The sequence below is a fragment of the Balaenoptera acutorostrata genome, chromosome 2, assembly GCF_949987535.1.
Source record: "Balaenoptera acutorostrata chromosome 2, mBalAcu1.1, whole genome shotgun sequence".
NCBI lineage: Eukaryota > Metazoa > Chordata > Mammalia > Artiodactyla > Balaenopteridae > Balaenoptera > Balaenoptera acutorostrata.
This window is the reverse complement of record NC_080065.1, coordinates 124,908,841-124,929,158: the sequence shown is the minus strand read 5'-3', so window position 1 is coordinate 124,929,158 and position 20,318 is coordinate 124,908,841. Positions and strand designations below refer to the sequence as shown.

The 20,318-nt window shown below is 37.8% G+C and overlaps 1 protein-coding gene across 2 annotated transcripts in view; it reads right to left on the bottom strand.

Annotated features, from left to right (window-relative positions):
* The window catches only part of UBE2D2 (ubiquitin conjugating enzyme E2 D2), a 65,224-nt gene that overhangs the window by 39,996 nt on the left and 4,910 nt on the right, over nucleotides 1-20,318 (bottom strand). For both annotated transcript variants that reach the window (XM_057540545.1, XM_057540546.1), the window contains exon 2: nucleotides 15,842-15,943. In XM_057540545.1, the coding sequence (XP_057396528.1) occupies nucleotides 15,842-15,943 (102 nt within the window). The remainder of the gene's footprint in view (nucleotides 1-15,841; nucleotides 15,944-20,318) is intronic.

Here is a 20,318-nt window from a genome sequence, read left to right as displayed (position 1 = left end):
AACACCCCAATCCAAAAATGGGCAGAAGACCTAAATAGACATTTCTCCAAAGAAGACATACAGACGGCCACGAAGCACATGAAAAGATGCTCAACATCACTAATTATTAGAGAAATGCAAATCAAAACTACAATGAGGTATCACCTCACTCCTGTTAGAATGGGCATCATCAGAAAATCTACAAACAACAAATGCTGGAGAGGGTGTGGAGAAAAGGGAACCCTCTTGCACTGTTGGTGGGAATGTAAATTGATACAGCCACTATGGAGAACAATATGGAGGTTCCTTAAAAAACTAAAAATAGAATTACCATATGACCCAGCAATCCCACTACTGGGCATATACCCAGAGAAAACCGTAATTCAAAAAGACACGTGCACCCGAATGTTCATTGCAGCACTATTTACAATAGCCAGGTCATGGAAGCAACCTAAATGCCCATCAACAGACGAATGGATAAAGAAGTTGTGGTACATATATACGATGGAATATTATTCAGCCATAAAAAGGAACGAAATTGAGCCATTTGTTGAGAAGTGGATGGATCTAGAGACTGTCATACAGAGTGAAGTAAGTCAGAAAGAGAAAAACAAATATCGTATGTTAATGCATGTATGTGGAACGTAGAAAAATGGTACAGATGAGCCAGTTTGCAGGGCAGAAGTTGAGACACAGATGTAGAGAATGGACATATGGACACCAAGGGGGGAAAACTGCGATGAGGTGGGGATGGTGATGTGCTGAATTGGGCGATTGGGATTGACATGTATACACGGATGTGTATAAAACTGATGCCTAATAAGAACCTGCAGTATAAAAAAACAAACAAAACAACTAATACTAAACTTTCATTGGGTTATTTGTATGGAAATATGTTAATATAAATGTTTCAGACATTACATGAAATTTCTAAAAATCTTAAAAAAAAAAAAAAAAAAAAGGCTAGACCCCAGTTCACTGCTATCTATCTTCACAATAGCACAGTTATGGTTTTAAAACACATCAACAGGGGCTTCCCTGGTGGCGCAGTGGTTGAGGGTCCACTTGCCGATGCGGGGGACACGGGTTCGGGCCCTGGTCTGGGGGGATCCCACATGCCGCGCAGCGGCTGGGCCCGTGGGCCACAACTACTGAGCCTGCCCGTCTGGAGCTTGTGCTTCACAGTGGGAGGGGCCGCGGCGGTGGGAGGCCCGCGCACCGTGATGAGGCATGGCCCTCGCTTGCCGCAGCAGGAGGGGGCCCGCGGGCAGCAACGAAGACCCAACACAGCCATACATACATACATACATACATACATACATACATAAAAATTTTAAAGGCTTTAAAAAAAAAAAGAAAGGTGTTTACGTACAAAATGGAGAGAATGGTATCTTAGTCCTTAGATAAATGGCAAAACTGTATATTAAAAATAAAATTTAAAAAAAACATCAACACTAAACACTTCCAATTAAAAAGATTACTGCTAACACACCATTGTAAAGCAATTATACTCCAATAAAGATGTTAAAAAAAAAAAAAAAGATTACTGTTCACACAGTTTTAGGATGAAAAAAAAAAAAACTCTTTTTTATTCCCCAGGGACTTCTTCTTTCTCCAAGCAGCTTTTTGTTTATTAACTATACTATACAAATCTAGTATCATATATGGTATGGTATAGTAATATCTTGCAATCAATATTTTATCCACAACTACCAAACTTCTGTGTACCCTTGCATCTACCCCTTGAATGCTTAATTCTAAATCCCTTCAGTTAGAGACAAGGTATATCATATTCTTTACTGCATTTCCTAGATTGGAACACAAGAGACACTCTAATGTCTAAATGGGTGGATGAATGAATGCCTAGCACAGTATGTATCAAGCAGAATTGGTGCTCAAACACTTGCAAATGAGATGATAAACAAAAGCACATAAACAACTTGCAAGGGGAAGTCCAGTCCAATTCAGCCTAATCACCTACAGTGTCAGGAAAGAGAAAGGCTATAGTGACAAACAGTATATTAAGATTTAATTACTGAACATGAATGGAATAGGTGTTTTTGAGTGAGACTGGATAACACCAGATAACAAGGAGTTCGTTTTTTTGAGCACTTCAGCAGCAACCGCTTAGGTGGAAACGTTCTGTTATAATTAAAGACAATATTCTTTATTCATTATTGAAGATCAAGAACCTTTCCTACACCTCATCTTACCTATATGAACTACCATTTACTCATTTCAAAACTTTTTTTCTTAATCAATTAGCTTTTAATTTTAATTTTTAAAAGTTAAATTTTTAATTTAACTAGTCCAAGACTCTAGGAACAGTTTGCCCAGAATACTCTGCACGCCCCACCCCAACTCCATGCACCTTTAGTCTTCACGTAAATGTTGTGCTTAGAGACAGGTCTCCTAGAAGCCCTTCTCCCCTATTTCCATTCCATTTCCTGTTAAATACTACGATGGAAAAGTGCAAGTTGCCTTAGCAACTCAGGATGGTTTATATTATATGTGTGATTATTAATGTCTCTCGACCCAATGACAAATAGGGACCTGACCTCCAGCACAGTCCCTGGTCCAGGGGGAGTCCCAGTAAATATCTGTCGAAGAATAGACTGTTACAATTACACACAGTAATTTTAAGTACGTAGAGAAAGATAATACCATCTTTCATTAATTGTAAGATTTTTTTTTAATATACTTGAAATCAAACTGCATACTACAATCAATGGTATGTCAGCTTAACTGGCAATACCTTTTCTTTCTTAGTAGTATGTCTTTCAACCAATAGCGTCTTAGATTCAATGAAGTAAGGCACTTGGAAAGGCAGTAATATACTGATATTGCAGCCACGGGATCATATACCTAACAAGGAACAAGTTTAAAATTTTAGCAGTTAGGCCAAAGTAGAAGATAGTTGAGTAAATGACAGAGTTAAGATAGGAAAATCACAATTCTTCCAGAAGACTACTTCTGTAGAAAGTAAGGGGACAAAAATATTAGCATGGTACACATGGTACCAAAAGCAAAACAGGCAAATAGCTGTTTCTTGCTTCTGGAACTGATGATCACTGGTAGCTAAGTTGTCAGGACAGGTTAGACTCCATGCAGGGTCTCTGTCAGGATCTGAAATTACCTCTCCTTTTAGTTACTGAAGCAGTGGTCAGTGCTCTTCAATACTGTTTCCAAAACAAGTGTGGCACATAGCCAGGTAGATGGGAAGAGTCTATGTGCTAATAGATAGATGGTGGAGCATCTATGCCAAAAGATTCCAGCACTCACTAAGCTCCAAAGAAAATACTGGAATGCTAAGAAAAGAGCTCCCTTCCTGGCACTTGAATAACCAGGATCTACACCAGCCAATTCCACCTCAGTTAACAACTACATACCAAACTAGAAACCTAAAGAACTCTTCTATAGGCCTAATCACCATGTACCATAGTCCCAAGCTTGAGAAAATGGGGATATAAACAAACGGTGATATCATTATCTTGGTGTGCTTCTGGGCTACTTAAAGTGGCAGGACAATGAAGACCTTAAAAAGAGGTAAAAAAGACATCCCTTTTCTCATTATACCCTGTAAACTATGTGCTCCCCCCCTCCCAAATAACTCACATGCACTATTTTTAGTAAGTAGCATATGGTTAAGTTCTAATACTCTGATGTTTTGAAATATATAAAAACTATTCACCTAGAACTGTAAATCCTTGAAATTTAAAAATAACACTTCTCACAGACTTTACTCTTCACTCTTCTAAAGCACAGTCAGTTTCTGTTTCACAAGTTCTCCAACACTAACCTAAGGAGCTCAAGATGATGAATCTACCCACAGTTAAATCAGTCTTCCTATATACTGACAATCTCTATAAGACAGGTGACCAATCGTCAAGCAAGCTGTTAAATTTTATTATGCTAAAAGACTTGCTACATACTTGCAAAACTGTCTCATGTGATGAATCAAAGCATAGAAAACACAATTCAAGTTTAAAAAAAAAAACCACACACACAGAACCAATTCTTAAGCCTGGGATTACATCTTAGAACAACTATTCAAACACCAACAGATTTTTGCATCTCCCTGGAACAGTCCAACCTCCAAAACAAGACACTAAACAGTATTAACAAAAGTGTGAATAGGTACATCTGAAGAAATGTCTTTTCAAAGTTACATTTTAGGTAAGCCTAGAGATAGGAGCTCTCTGTCCACACTAAAATCACTTGAGATGCCATTTAATCAAGTATCTTCTACACAGTAATAGAAACATTTACTACTGTCTTGGGGGAATATATTACAGCACCATGACAATAAGACAAATGAACAGTTTCTGTTTTGCTATGATGAAGTTCACAGCCTAAAAGGATTTCCATTTTGTCTGCAGCAAAGGTTGGGGAAGGGCCAAACAGAAATTTCAAGTCTGTAGTCAGGCTGGAGAAAGGTTTGGTACTGTTACCTGTTTCAAAAACATTTTATATTCCTGATATTAAGAACAAAGCATAGTTCTCGTAAGCAGTTTTTGATATGGCAGATCTGATCAATGAACCTACAGGGAATGTTTAACCCATATAATCATTACAGTGGTGCTACTTGAGGATTCTGAGAGCACTTTTGAGATTAACAAAGAAGAGATGGCAGGCAGAAGCTGTTCTTTGGTATGGCAATAGGAAAAGTATGAAAACATTATGAATCAAGTAAAAAAAAAAATCCCCAGCCTAGTCGGCCTCATGTGTGTTAGTTATCAAGATCATGAGTTATGTGTCTCGGGAAGAACAAGGCTGGTAATATAAAATTATTCCTTCCCATGACTCAATTTTATCCAACACTTTCCAGAATAGACAGGCAACCAAGAAGGCAGCCACCTCCGCGGTCTTTAGACTTTTTTTTTTTTAAGTTTTCTTTTCTTTTTTTTTTTAATTAATTTATTTATTTATTTATTTTTGGCTGTGTTGGGTCTTCATTTCTGTGCAAGGGCTTTCTCTAGTTGTGGCAAGCGGGGGCCACTCTTCATCGTGGTGTGCGGGCCTCTCACTATCGTGTCCTCTCTTGTTGCGGAGCACAGGCTCCAGACGCGCAGGCTCAGTAGTTGTGGCTCACGGGCCTAGTTGCTCCGCGGCATGTGGGATCCTCCCAGACCAGAGCTCGAACCCGTGTCCCCTGCATTAGCAGGCAGACTCTCAACCACTGTGCCACCAGGGAAGCCCCTCTTTATACTTTTAAATCTTATGTTATGGGAAAAACTTAAAGAATACCAAGTAAAAACTCAAAAGAGCCTAGTGATTACATTTTAATGCTATGAGAAAGAAATAGTTTAAGCCCAGGACATATATGGATTTTTAGAACACTTACATCCTATCTTTTTAATTCCTTTTCCTTAGTCTCCAGCACTAAGCTAAACAAAGCAGCTTGTGGGTGGGGGGGAGATGGTGGAAATGGGGAGATGTTGGCCAAAGAGTATGAACTTCCAGTTATTTGACAAAGAAGTTCTGGGGATCTAATGTACAACATGGTAATTATAGTTAATAATACTGTATTATATACTTAAAACTTGCTAAGAGAGATCTTAAAATGTTGCCACCACAAAAAAAGAAATAATAATTATGGGACATAGGGACTTCCCTGGTGGTCCAGTGGTAAAGAATCCGCCTTACAATGCAGGGGATGCGGGTTCGATCCCTGGTCAAGGAACTAAGATCCCACATGCTGCGGGGCAACTAAGCCGGCTTGCCACAACTACTGAGCTCATGCGCCTCAACTAGCGAGCCTGCGTGCTGCAAATTAGAGCCCACACGCTCTGGACCCTGTGTGCCACAACTAGAGAGAGAAAAAACACCCACACGCCATAACTAGAGAGAAGCCCACACGCCACAATGAAAGATCCTGCGTGCCTCAATGAAGATCTCACATGCCACAACTAAGACCTGATGCAGCCAAAAAATAAATAAAAAATAAAATAAAATAAAATAATTATGGGACATGATGGAGGTGTTACCTGACACTATGGTGGTAATCATTTTGCAATATGTAAGTGTCAAATCCACACTGTGTAACAAACTTACACAATGTTATGTGTCAATTATATCTCAATAAATTTGGGGGGAAAAAAGAAAAAAATAAACAAAGCAACTTATGAAGTTTATTTTGACAGGAAAAGGCAAGGCTCCAAGTAAATGGTTATACTTTTCCTCAAAACAATCACATTTTTAGATTTCACATCCAACAAGCCTTTCCCTTACCCTCTACTCTTCCCTTCTTCCCTCCTCCTGTTGACTGGCCAAACAAATCTTCATAAAAAATTTCTTTGAATTAACATTTGGAAAAAATGTTAACTTAATATTACCCAACCATTTAGAACTGTTTTTAATGAATCCAAAGAAGCAAAATCCTACTACAGAATTAAATTTTTAACAGGTGACCTTATCCAAGAAGTATGTTAGTACTAAGACAAAACTTACTACAACTTCCCGTGCAGTAAGTAATCTCCAAAGATGGATGCCAACAATTTCTCCCCTCCCTGTAAGAACATACCACTCCTCTTATCAAGAAGAAGTCTACTTCCCTTCCCCTTGAATCCCAGCTGGCCTGGATCTTGCTTGACCAAAAAAAATTAAATAAACATGACACCATGTCAGTTACAAGTCCAGTGTTTAAGAGGCTTGACAGCTTTTCTTCCTGCTCTTTCATAGCTCTAAGCCACCACATAGGAGGTCCAGGCTATCTTGCTGGAAAGGCCATTTGGGGGGCAGCGGAGCACATTCCAGCCAATAGTCAGCAACAAGGCCCCAGACACGTGAGAGAGGTCTTCTTGGATCTTCTAACGCTGATGCCAGCTGAACACAGCCACAGGGATAACCCTGGCTGATAACACATGAAACAAAACCGCCAAGTCAATCCAGAATCCTGAGAAATAATAAATCACTGTTGTTTTAAGTTTTGGAGTCATTTGTTATACAGCAAAGCTGACGGATAAATACCCCTATGTAGTCTCTAAAGATAATAGGCTCAATAATAGATCCTTCCAACAATTATCACCATACCAGTTTCTCAGCAAAACAATACCAAATTTCTAATTTTGCTAAATACTAAAACAAACAAACAAACACACACACACACAACCTCCCCCCCAAACTACCCTGCTACTGAAAGCTACTGGCCCAAGAGAAATATTTTTAATATTTTAAAATACTGTCAAGGGGTAAAGTCATGATAAAAGTAGTTTATTTCAAGTGATCCATATCCCTTCAGATTTGGCATCCCAGCATTTTGCCCAAGGTCCTTTATAACACCAAATAATATTTAATCTTAGCAGGTATAAATATTTACCTAAAACCTCAATAATAAGGTAAATAATCAGCTACCCATCTTAGCTAAATTTAAAGAGAGCAGCCATTTTTAAACGTTACATATTGATCTAGGAGAAAATCACGAACTATTTAAAAAACACGTAGGGACTTCCCTGGTGGCGCAGTGGTTAAGAATCCGCCTGCCAATGCAGGGGACATGGGTTCAAGCCCTGGTCCAGAAAGATCCCACAAGCCACGGAGCAATGAAGCCCATGCGCCACAACTACTGAGTCTGTGCTCTAGAGCCCGCGAGCCACAACTACTGAGCCCACGTGCCACAACTACTGAAGCCCATGTGCCTAGAGCCCGTGCTCCGCAACGAGAGGCCACTGCAATGAGAAGCCTGCGCACAGCAACGAAGAGTAGCCCCCACTCACCACAACTAGAGGAAGCCCACGCACAGCTACAAAGACCCAACACAACCAAAAATAAATAAATAAAATAAAATTTAAAAAATAATAAAAATAAAACATATGTAAATGTCTGATACTTTTATCAGCTACATAAAGATGGTAAGATCCACAGGGGTTTTGTATTTTATGACTTTTCAAGTGCTTGTTCTTTCAGAGTTACAATTCCTAGAAATAAAAATTTTGGTGTAATACAATAGCATGTGTTCCAGAAGAACCATTGAAAGTACCTCAGACTTCCTTATCTCAGGGTTTCTCAATCTGGGAAACGACTGACATTTGGGGCAGGATAATTCTTTGCTGTGGGGGGCTGTCCTTTGCATCGTAGGATGTTCAGTAGCTCCCTGGCCTCTATCTATTAGATGCCAGTAGCAGCCAGTAGCCTCCCAGCTGTGACAATTAACAATGTTTACAATGCCAAACATCATCTGGTGGGCAAAACCACCCCCATTGAGAACCACTGCATTATCTCTCAGTAATACATTCTGAATTATTTACAGATAAAATGATATGACATTTGGGATTGGGTTTAAAATAATCCAGTAAGGGTGGAAGAGGTAATCAAGAATAAACACAAAATGATGGGTGATGGGTCACATGGTGATATGTTATAGAATACTCAATGTTTGGATATGTTTGAAAATTTCACTGAAGTTTATCAGACATCTGTTTTGTGTACTTTTATATAGTGTGTTATATTTATAACAATGAAAAATTTTAAAGAAAAAAAGGTAATTAAAAACTCTCATATCCTATAGTTGGGTGTCTAAAAACTTTGCCACACAATTTGGCATTACCTTACAAAAATAAAAAGCCTCAGACTCTATAACCAAACAATTCTACTGACTATTAAGAGAAACTCTCACCTATGTGCACCAAGAGATTTGTATGGGGATATTGATGCTTTGGTATCTGTAGTAGCAAAAACTTGGAAACAAATGTCTATTATAGGGGGAATCAATTTTAAAATATATTGTTGGCATATTTGTATTCATTGAAAATGCATGTTATTTAAAATGTATACATTTCTAAGACGTCTATGTAAATTTTGACAACATCCAAAACAGTATTATATGTTGTTTATGGGTACAAATCTTAAAACTAATAAAAATAAAACTTTAAAACTTAAAACTAAAAGTGATATCTAGATCACTTCCTTGATTCCACCAGTGAATGTCCTTCGCATCCACGCAAACCAGAGGTCTGTTCTCCAGAAAGGATACAACATAAGTTCTCAGGACTGAGGGACACTAAGCACAGTCAATGGCATGGATGACGTATGGAAATCAGGAAGGTTAAGCGAATGTTTACACACACACTTTGTTCCAAACGGTCCTGAGAACACTGGAAGCTTTGCCTGTACCTTCCAGGCAGGAGATTAAAAGATTCTTCTCGAGAAAAACTGACCAGCACAAGATAAAGATCTATACAATTCACGGACACCAGTGGTTCATCTGGAGAAACAGCCCTGCCAGCAAACCATAAATTAAGTCCCAGAGTTGCCAAACCTCACCCCTACATGCTCAGACCCTTTAATCAGTGTTTTACTCTAAAATAAGGATAAACAACTGACAATGAAGGATACTGGCCATCTTCAACATGATTCATCTTCAACATGAAAGATAAAGACCAAAATAATGTGAAGAAAAAAAGAAGCAGAAGAAGACAAAGACCATGAAGGAAGAAGAAAAAGTCAAAACAAAAGAAAAACTATCATGGATATGCTTAAAGCTAAGAAAAGCTACTACTTCTATGAAACAAGAGCAGAATCCTTAAAACAAACAAGTAAGCAAACATTCTGAGAATGAGAAAGTCTTTCAAAAAGTGGATAAAAGAAAAGAAAATATAGGAAGACTAGTACAGACACTCCCCAAATTTATCTACAGATCCCACGAAATCTCCATCAAAATTCCAAATGCCTTTTTCTTAAAAAAAGAAACAACAAGCAGAACCTAAAATTCATATGGGAATGCAAGGGATCCAAAAAACCAAAACAATCCTGGAAAAGAACAAAGTTGGAGGATTCACACTTTCTGATTTCAAAACAACACAAAGCGACAGTATTCAAGACAGTATGGTACTGGCGTAAGAACAGACATAGGTCAATGGAACAGAATTGAGAGTCCAGAAATAAACCCATACATCTATGGCCAATTGGTTTTTGACACAGCTGCCAAAACAATTCAGTGTGGGAAAGAACAGTCTTTTCAACAAATGGTGCGAGGACAACTGGATACTCACATGAAAAAGATGAACTTAGACTCCTACCTTACACTATATACAAAAATTAACTTAAAAATGGATCAAAGGCCACTATCTCATTCCATCAGGATGGTTACTATTGAAAAAAACAACCAACCAACCAACCAACAAACCAAAAACAAAAACAGAAAATAGTAAATGTTGGTGAGGATGTGGAGAAGTTGGAACCCTTATGCGTCACGCTGGTGGGGGAGGAGGAATGTAAAATGGTGTAGCCACTGTGGAAAACAATATGGTAGCTGTTCAAAAACTAAAAATAAAACTACCGGGGACTTCCCTGGTTGCGCAGCGGTTAAGAATCCACCTGCCAATGCAGGGGACATGGGTTCAAGCCCTGGTCTGGGAAGATCCCACATGCCGCAGAGCAACTAAGCCCGTGCGCCACAACTACTGAGCCTGCGTTCCAGAGCCCACGAGCCACAACCACTGAAGCCCGCGCACTCTAGAGCCCATGTGCCACAACTACTGAGCCCACGTGCTGATACTGAAGCCCACGTGCCTAGAGCTGGTGCTCTGCAACTAGAGAAGCCACCGCAATGAGAAGCCCGTGCACCGCAATGAAGAGTAGCCCCCACTCATGGCAACTAGAGAGAAGAAGCCCACAGGCAGCAACAAAGACCCAACGCAGCCAATAAATTAATTAAATAAATATAAATAAATAAATAAATAAAATTACCATATGATCCAGCAATTCCACTTCTACGTATATACCCAAAATAACTGAAATCAGGGTCTTGAAAAGATACACCAATGCTGACTGCAGAATTATTCAGAATAGCTAAAATGTGTAAACAACCCAAGTGTCCAACAGCAGATGAATGGATAGGCAAATACGGTATATATATACAATGGAATTGTAAATAGCCTTCAAAAAGGAAGGAAACTCTGACAACATAGATGAACCCTGAGGACACTGTGCTAAGTGAAATAAATCAGTCACAAAAAGAGAAATACTGTATGATTCCACTTCTATGAGGAACCCAGTCAAAATCAGAGAGAGAGAAAGTACAATGGAGGGTGCTTAAAGGCTAGGGAGAAATGAGGAGTCACTGTTTAATGGGTACAGACTTTCAGTTTTGAAAAACAAAGAGTTCTGGAGATGGAGTAGTAACGGTTGTACAACAATACAAATATACTTAATACCAATGAACTGTATATTTAAAAATGGTGAAAATGGTAAATCTTATATGTATCTCACAACAATTAAAAAATTGGAAAAAATAGATCAAAGACCTAAATGTAAGAGTTAAAACTATAAAATTCTTAGAAGGAAACAATTAAAAATATTAAAAATAAATTTACCATATGATCCAGCAATTCCACTCTGGGGTATATATCCAAGAGGAATGAAAACATATGTTCACACAAAAATTTTAAAATAAATGTTCATAGCAGTACCATTCTTAATAGTTAAAAAATGAAAACAACCCAAATGTCCATCAACTGATGAATGGAAAAAGAAAGTGTGGTAAATTCATACAATGGAATATTATTCAGCCATAAAAAGGAATTAACTACTGATACATACAACTTGGCTAAACCTTGAAAACTCTATGCTTAAATGAAAGAAGCCAGACACAAAAGGTCACATATTGTATGATTCTATTTACATGAAATGTCCAGAATAAGCAAATCCATATAGATAGACTCAGGGACTTCCCTGGTGGTCCAGTGGTTAAGAATCGGTCTTGCAATGCAGGGGACGCCAGTTCAATTCCTGGTCAGGGAACTAAGATCCCACATGCCGAGGGGCAACTAAGCCTGTGCACCGCAACTACTGTGCCTGCACGCCACAACTAGAGAGCCCACGTTCCACAACTACAGAACTGACGCGCTCTGGAGCTGGCACGCCACAACTAGAGAGCCCATGTGCTGCAACTACAAAGCCTGCGCGCTCTGGAGTCTGCGTGCTGCAACTAGAGAGCCCACGTGCCACAACTAATGAGCCTGCATGCCACTACTAGAGAGAAGCCCACGCGCTGCAACAAAGAACCCGTGTGCCGCAATGAAAGATCCCGCGTGCTGCAACTAAGACCCGACGCAGCCAATAAATAAATAAATAAATATTTAAAAAAAAAAGACTCAAAAAGACCAACTGAATGTTGAGCAAAGTAAGTGAAAACTGACCTACACCACCAAACATCATGAAATTTCACAACATTGGGGACAAAGAAAATCTATAAGCTTCCAGAAAGGAAGGTGGTCACATATATAGGATCAGGAATCAGAATAGTTTTGGACTTAACAGCAATACTGGAAGCCAGAAGACAATGAAAATACTGACTATAAAAGTAAAAGGAGTGCCACACTGGTGGTCCTACCTCACACTCCCAGATTAGATCAAGTCATGTTCATGATCCAAATGACAATACATTGTTACCTTCAAGTTGTTCCTCAAAGTCTGAACAATCTTCTTAACCTTGTATTAGTGTTGCATGTGACCTCATACAATTTAATTTTCATATCAAGTTATAGGTTCAACAATAGAGGAACTGAAATAAGACTTACATATACTGAAAAAAAACACTGCATAAGCATGTTTTGCGATTGTCACTGTAAGTTAAACAAATTTGTATTCATTAGAGATTTGCCCTGTAGTGATAAAAATAAATGGTATAACTATTTCTCTTTGAAAGGAATTCAAATTTCTGTTTTAAACCAATTTAATCAGTGTTTTAAATATGTGGGAAATGATTTCAAGTCAACCTTGAAATGGATATAAATATCATGGCAATCCACAATTTTCAAAAGAGCTCACAAGCATGTATGATATACTCCTGGTAAGCTCAATTACTTCAAAGTGGATTTTATTATTTCTAGTCAATAAAAGTGAAACACAATGCTTAAAGTATAAATAACCTTTCAATGGACAGGAATCTAGCCTACTACTAAACTCAGTGATGATATAGTATTGCCTTGATGCAACAGGTAAAGTAGGGGAGATTTCACAAGTAATTCCCCATTACTTATAAAAATGTACCCTTATCAAAACATGAATATTTCTAAATATATGCAAAGATCCCAAGCTCATAAATTACCAAGAGAAGCCATGGCTCCTGACTAAACTTTAACACTGAAGCTAAATTAGGTAGGTCTGAATCTTAAACTGGATAGTAAGTACCTAGGTGTTGGTCACATCAGTATCTAAAACTTTCTGTAGACATAAAAATACTTCATAATAAAAGATTAAGTTTCGGGACTTTAAATTATGGTTCTTTCCAACTATTTCTAAGAATGGAGACTAGTTTATACAGGTTACTAGAATTATCAAAATTGTCTCATAATAATAACACTAAACTAAAATTATGGTTTTAGATTTTTCCAAAAATGGGCTCTAGAAAATGCCATATTCCCTAACTGGGAAAAGTGCTATGTGGTCACAATCACTAGATTGATTTTTCCATATGTGTTTTAAGTAACAACTAGCATTATTATTTTAAACAGTTTTTAATCTAAATATTTATGTCAAACAAGTCCTATATTTTAATTTGTTTTTTAAAAATAGTGAGGCTATCCACAGGGGAATGGGCATGACCCAGTGCAGGATGTCCAAGATAGGAGAAGGGCACCCCTAGGAGAGAGGGGGACAAAGAATCGTATCTTTGTGGTGGGCCACAGCAATGAGAAGTTGATTATACACAGGGGAATTGATCAAATGAGTAAATACATTAACAGAAGCCAGGTTTTTCACTGTAAGAAAAGGAATACCAATATTGAAAGGAAAAAATACGGGGTGAACCCTATGGTACTGGACTGGAATTAGAGGGACCGGTGTGAACTCACGGTTTTTGATATATAGAGAGAAAAGTAAATCTATACATACACATATTCCCCTAGCTACATCCACTGATTACACTGAGAAAGTCTGGAAACAGTGAGATTCCAAAAGCAATGAGCATACCTAGCATCCAGATCTTGGTTTCTAAATACCATTCACCACTAAAAAGACCAAGGGATCCTTGGAAAAATAGATGATTACAGAGCCAGAGCAGGGAAAGTAGAAGAAAATGCAGGAAACATCTTTTTGTGCCAGAACTTAAAGAAGTTTTCAAATGATGGGGAAAAAAGCAAATCGGCGACAATTTGAGGATTAAAGTAAATGATAATAAATTATTATAACCCACATGAATAAAATAGGAAATCATGAGTCCATACAAATAAACTTTAAAATGAATAAGTTAAAATTTTTGAGTAACAGTGTGGCACCCAGACTCCAGGTTGGCTCCCAACGATCCTGAACTCCTAGTATTCACACCCTTGTGCAGTCTTCCCTCCCACACTGTACCAGGGGTAACCTGTGAGGCCAACAGAACATGGCAGAAGTGATGGTACGCCTGTCGATTCTGAGATTAGGTTATAAAAGATACTACAGGCTTTCACTTGGATGCTCTATCTCTCTTAGATCACTCTGAGGGAACCCAGCTGCTATGTCTTAAGCACACTCAGGAAGCTCTGAGTGGGAGAAACCCACGTGGGGAGGAAATGAGTCTAAGTCCAGCAACCCACAAGGAACTGAGATCTGTCAACAACCACGGAGTGAGCTTGGAAGGAGATCCTCTAGCCTTCAGAGTACTGCAACCCTCGGCAACGGCTTGGCTGCAACCTCAAAAAAGACCCTGAGCCAGAACCACCCAGCTTTAAGACATTCTTAGATTCCCAATCTTCAGAATCTATGTGATAATAAATGTTTATTGTTCTAAGCAGCTAAGTTTTAGGGTATTTTCTTATGCAGCAATAGATAAAGAGTAAAAACAGAAGAAGTACATATATTCAAAGCATCTCCAGACAAATTATTTACTCATTATAAAAGGAAAAAGAGTAACTTTACAGTATGAAACCTGGTAGACATCACTTTAATCAAGTGATGGAAGTGAAAATTCTCAGTAATGGGTCAAACTGAAATTGTACACCACCTGACAGGATGGAATGAAAAGAATCCAACCAAAATCATGTACCACTTGATAGGATGTAGAGAGAGACACAGCATTGCTTCTGTGACATTCCTACCAAAGATGCATGACCTAAATCTAATCACAAGGAAATATCAGAAAAACACAAACTGAGAGACATTCTGCAAAATAACTGGACCCTTATCTTTAAAAGTGTCAAGGTCATAAAGCAACTATACTTTAATTTAAAAAAAGTGCTGAGGTCATGAAGCAAAGGAAAGACTAAGGAATTAAAGAAAACTAGAGATAGATAACTAAATGCAACAAGTAACTATGGACTGGATTCTTTCCTATAAAGGACATTATTGGAACAACTGGCAAAACTTAAATGGGGTCTGACGATTAGATAGCAGTAGTATCTCAATGGAAATTTCCTAATTTTGATGGTTATACTGTGATTATGTAGCAGAATGTCCATTTTGTAAGAAATACACATTAAAGTATTTGGGGTTGATGAGTCATCATGTTGGCACCTTATTCTGAAATGGTTAAAGAAAAAGATGTTCTAGGTATTGTATTTGCAACTTCCCTGTAGGTTTGAGATTGTTTCAAAATTTCAGAAAGATAAAAACAAAATCAGAAAAGCCCAAACGTAATTACAGCAGTCACTTTATTAGAATTTGTGGATTAGATGGTATACTGCATTGGATGGTCCCTAAAATGGTATGTGGCACATCTTAATTCCTTGGACCTATAAATGTTACCTTATTTGGAAAAAGGGTCTTTGTAAACATAATTAAATTAAGGATCTTGAGATAAGATCATCTTGGATTAGTGGGTGGGCCCTAGTGTAAGATCAAGTGTATTTATAAGAGATAAAAGAGAAGACCACACACAGAGAAGGTAGTGTGAAGATGAAGGCAGAGACTGAAGTGATGCAGCCACAAACCAAGGAATGCTTACAGTCACCAGAAGCTGGAAGAGGCAAGGAAGGATCCTCCCACAGAGCTTCCAGACGGAGTGTGCCCTGCAGGTATGCTGATTTTGGACATTTGGCCTCCAAAACTGTGAGAGAATAGATTTCTGTTGTTTTAAGCCACTCAGTTTTTTGTAATTTATTACAGCAGCCTTACGAAACTAATACAGATGGTGTAAATGAGGACATTTAATCTAAAGAAAATCACTCACTCCCATTAGCATACTATTATTTTAAGAAACCTATTTCTAAACTGTTACCACTGCAGCTTCTGTAAAATTCAGCTTTGATTTCAAATGTTTTATCTACTATACGCCCTTAAAGAGTTGGCAAAGGAGTGCTATCACTTATAGAGGCACTGATGTTCTACAAGTGGTGCGGGGACATGCTCAAAGGACAGCGGCAGATACTTCTATTACAAGATTATGCTAAGAGAACTGTTTTCACGTCTAGGCTTACAAAAATATCACATTTATTGGAAACGTATTAAGATAACAATAGTTAGAACTTTGTTGAAGAAAATATTTGGAACTCAGTCCCTTTTTCCATTTAGAAATATAAAACATCACTTTACAACATCAGGGTATATTTTTTTCCCTTTTCTTTTTTGGTTGGTTTCTTTTTTGGTTTTTTCCCTTTTCTTTTTTGGTTGGTTAGAACTTTGTTGAAGAAAATATTTGGAACTCAGTCCCTTTTTCCATTTAGAAATATAAAACATCACTTTACAACATCAGGGTATATTTTTTTCCCTTTTCTTTTTTGGTTGGGGTACCAATGAAGTGAAATGCTAAACACTTAACACTGACACCTAAGATTTCAAGATTCTACCAATTTCATGGGTCAACATTACTGGGCAGTTAAGCCAGTGGTAATTAATATTAAAAACTATCTTTTATGTGGTCCGTATTTTCTTTCTATTCATCCCCCACAGGCTTGCAGGGTATGTGACACTATCATCATTCTATAGGCAAGGAAGCTGAGGCCAAAAAAAAATCAGTGAAGTAACTTGCCTAAGGCCACAGGGTTAGAACATGACTCAGTAGGCATGTTGCTCCAAAATCCTACTATTTTTTTCCACCATACCACCTGCTGTTGACATTCATTAAATGTTGCTGGCAAAAACTGAATGCCTACTATGCATCAGGTACTGGGAATATAATGAGTAAGACAGGGACTTTGCCCAGAAGAGCTCAGTCTAGAGGGGGTAATAATCAATCATGTCTACATACTAAGAAACAGTTCTACAGCAGAACCCTACTGCCTGCATGCCTGGGGCATGTTTCACAGAGAAGCAGTCTGTTGGATTTCCAAGGATGAAGAAAGAATTCAGGAGGAGGGGGTGGGTTGAGAAGGCATAAGGAAAAGCACAAAAACTAAAGGAAAATAATTCTGAGAAAGATCAGTTAGAACTGTTTCAATGATACTAATATTTCTCATGAGACACTAACATGTATTATAGGAATAAAGATGGCAATATTTTTGTCCTAAATTTTATCTACTTTTAATACGTCTTTAAGAAATACTACATATTTCCACGAATTTAAAGTCGTAATTTGCCTCAAGAAACTTGCACACCACAAAGCAAATTATATCTGTGTTCCGATGCATAAACAGCATTTAACCATGGGTATTACCTGACTTCAGTGATCTATCCTGTTTATTATCATAATTCAATATATATTTGAGAAGTTATTTAATCAAAGCTTATTGAATACTAAATATTTCTACATTCCCCATGGCCTTATAGCTAGAATATGGAAGTTTTAAATGAAAAGCAGAGTCCTTTGATTCTTAAGCCCAAGAAACCAGATTATTTTAAAATAAACATGAGCAAAGCATATACTTTTTTTTTTAATTAGGTGATCTGTCTGTCCATGAGACAATTAATAATGTTGGTAGCAGCCTAATTGCATGAATATCGCAAAACATGCAGTTTTAATTCTTTCTTTTGTTGCAGTGCACCTGCCTGAAACAAATTTTCACATTATACTGTAATGAAAACAATACAGAGCAACACATTGTTTTTTTCTTTTGGCCATGCCGCATTGCTTGTGGGATCTTAGTTCCCTAACCAGAGATCAAACCCAGGCCCTCAGCAGTAAAGTGTGGAGTCCTAACCACTGGACCGCCAGGGAATTCCCAAGAGTAACACATTTAATGCAGCACCTGATGAGGATCCCTTTCATTTTCTTAAAATACTATTCTTTAGGTGTTTGTTACTTTATAGCAAAATGACAATGAATAATGTTTCATCTTAATATATTTTGTTTTTAAGTAATTTACCTATTTTTGTGCTTGTGATATTATATATTGATTATGTTAATTAGCTTACCTAATTGACAGCCATTTGTGCTGTCAATTTTAATCCAAGTATGCATTAGTTCATGAACTTTTGTTTGTATCCATAAATAATATTAGTTTGAAAAGTGTTCTAATAACATTAGGAAATACTAACTTTATTAGAACACTAGATACGAGAAAGGAGGAGAAAGTTTATCAAAAGTTAAGGGATAAAAAAATAAATAAATAAATAAATAAAAAAGAAAAAAAAAAGAAAAAAAGGGCTTCCCTGGTGGCGCAGTGGTTAAGAATCCACCTGCTAATGCAGGGGACATGGGTTCGAGCCCTGGTCCGGGAAGATCCCACATTAAAAAAAAAAAAAAAAAAGTTAAGGGAAATGAGTAATAATGTGAGTAACAATCACACGAAGTGTTACAAAACTGAGGTATCCATTGCATTTGGCAATTAAGTAATCATCAGTGACCTTACTGAACAGTCCCAGAACAGTGAATAGACACTATTCTGTCAAGAATTTTGGCACTGAAATGCCAGAGATGGAAGGGACAAAGAGGAGGAAGGAAAGGAATCAGCTCTAGGGGAAAGGGGAGTTTAAAAGTTTTTTTGTTTTTTGTTTGTTTTTTTTTTTTAGGATGAGGAAAGTCTTAGATAAGTTTGGATGCTTAGGAGAGTCAGAGAAGAGATTAGAACTAGGAGAGCAGGGACAATTACTAGAGAGCAAGGACCTGGCAAAAAGAATAGGATGAAAAGTAAAAGTTAGCTTGCAATGGGTAAAGTATAGCTTCTTCAGAGACAAAAGGTAAGAAGAGCAATGACTAAGGTATACTTGGAGCAATGGCTGGCTCCGTAGTCAAGATCGAATGCGCTTGAATCCTGGCTTTTCCTATCATAGCCATATAATCATAGGCAAGTTTGTTTACTTCTCCAAATCTCCATTTTCTCTTCTAACCTGGGGAGAACAGAATTTTCATAGGGTTGTTCAGAAGATTCAGTCATTCTGATACAGAGTGAGTACTCTAAAGATGGTAGCTGTGGGGTTTGGTTTTTCTTTTTCTTTTTAAAGGCCTCAAAGGAAATTTGAAAGAATTCACACAGATTTCTATTTCCTCTACAGAATAGGTAATTGGGTCACCTACTGAGATTAAAACAGAATGTTTAAGGAGACGGGACAGTGATTCTTAGTCTTTTGGAGAGATTAAAAAACCCATTTGACTGTGATGAAAGATATATGGAGGACAGAACATCCAAAATTTGCATAGTTTCTTATTTTTCTGCGTTTTGGAATTAAAACATTGAAACCTGCCCCCTCCCCCCAAAAAATCTACATAGTTTTAAGGGAATTCATGGACACCTCTCCAACAATAAGAAGAGATGTTGAGGAAAAAGATCTTCTGGTTCCAGGGCATAGTTTAAATATCCAATTGTTCAAACAAAAGAAAAAGATTGCATCCTCTGGATTTACATACCTAACGACTAGGTACAAGTATAGGGCCTGCCAGAAAAGACACTGGGCACAGTCAAAAAACCCAGGTTCTTTATCCAGCCCTACTAAGTCACATGGCCTTTTCAGACAGTAGCTCTGAGAGGTGATGCAGTGCTAAAATTTTATGGTTCTATTACTTAAAATCTCACTTGACTGTGCAGACAAAAGAACAAATGGTACTTTATTTCCTATGTCATAGTTTAACATGATTTTGAAGGTTAGTCTGGGAACCTAACCACCAAAATTTTATTTCTACAGAAAAAAACAAGTGTGCGCCTTCATTTCTGGGATGAGGCTGCAGAGGTTGCTGGCAGCATCAGGCATGAGTCAGGTATTCCTATCCTGGGAACTGCCTAGGATATTTTAGCAGCCCTCTCTCTCTGGACTAAAATATCCAGAATTGGACTTTGTCAAAACTTCCTCCTTGTCAGTCAGCAGTACAGTAATACACACTGGGAGACTTTAAAAAAAAAAAAACCCTAGATTTATTAAGTTAATGACAGCTGTTTAAATTACATTTAAATAGCAACCCAGAAGAGCCAAAGAAAGCTTCTCAATTCAATGAACCTTTGTGAAACAAAGAATCCTTTTCTAAAGGAAAAAAAAAATCTTCCCTGAGATTTCAAGAAGCTTATCTTTTGGAGTAAGAAAGTATGTCTGGGGCTTCCCTGGTGGCGCAGTGG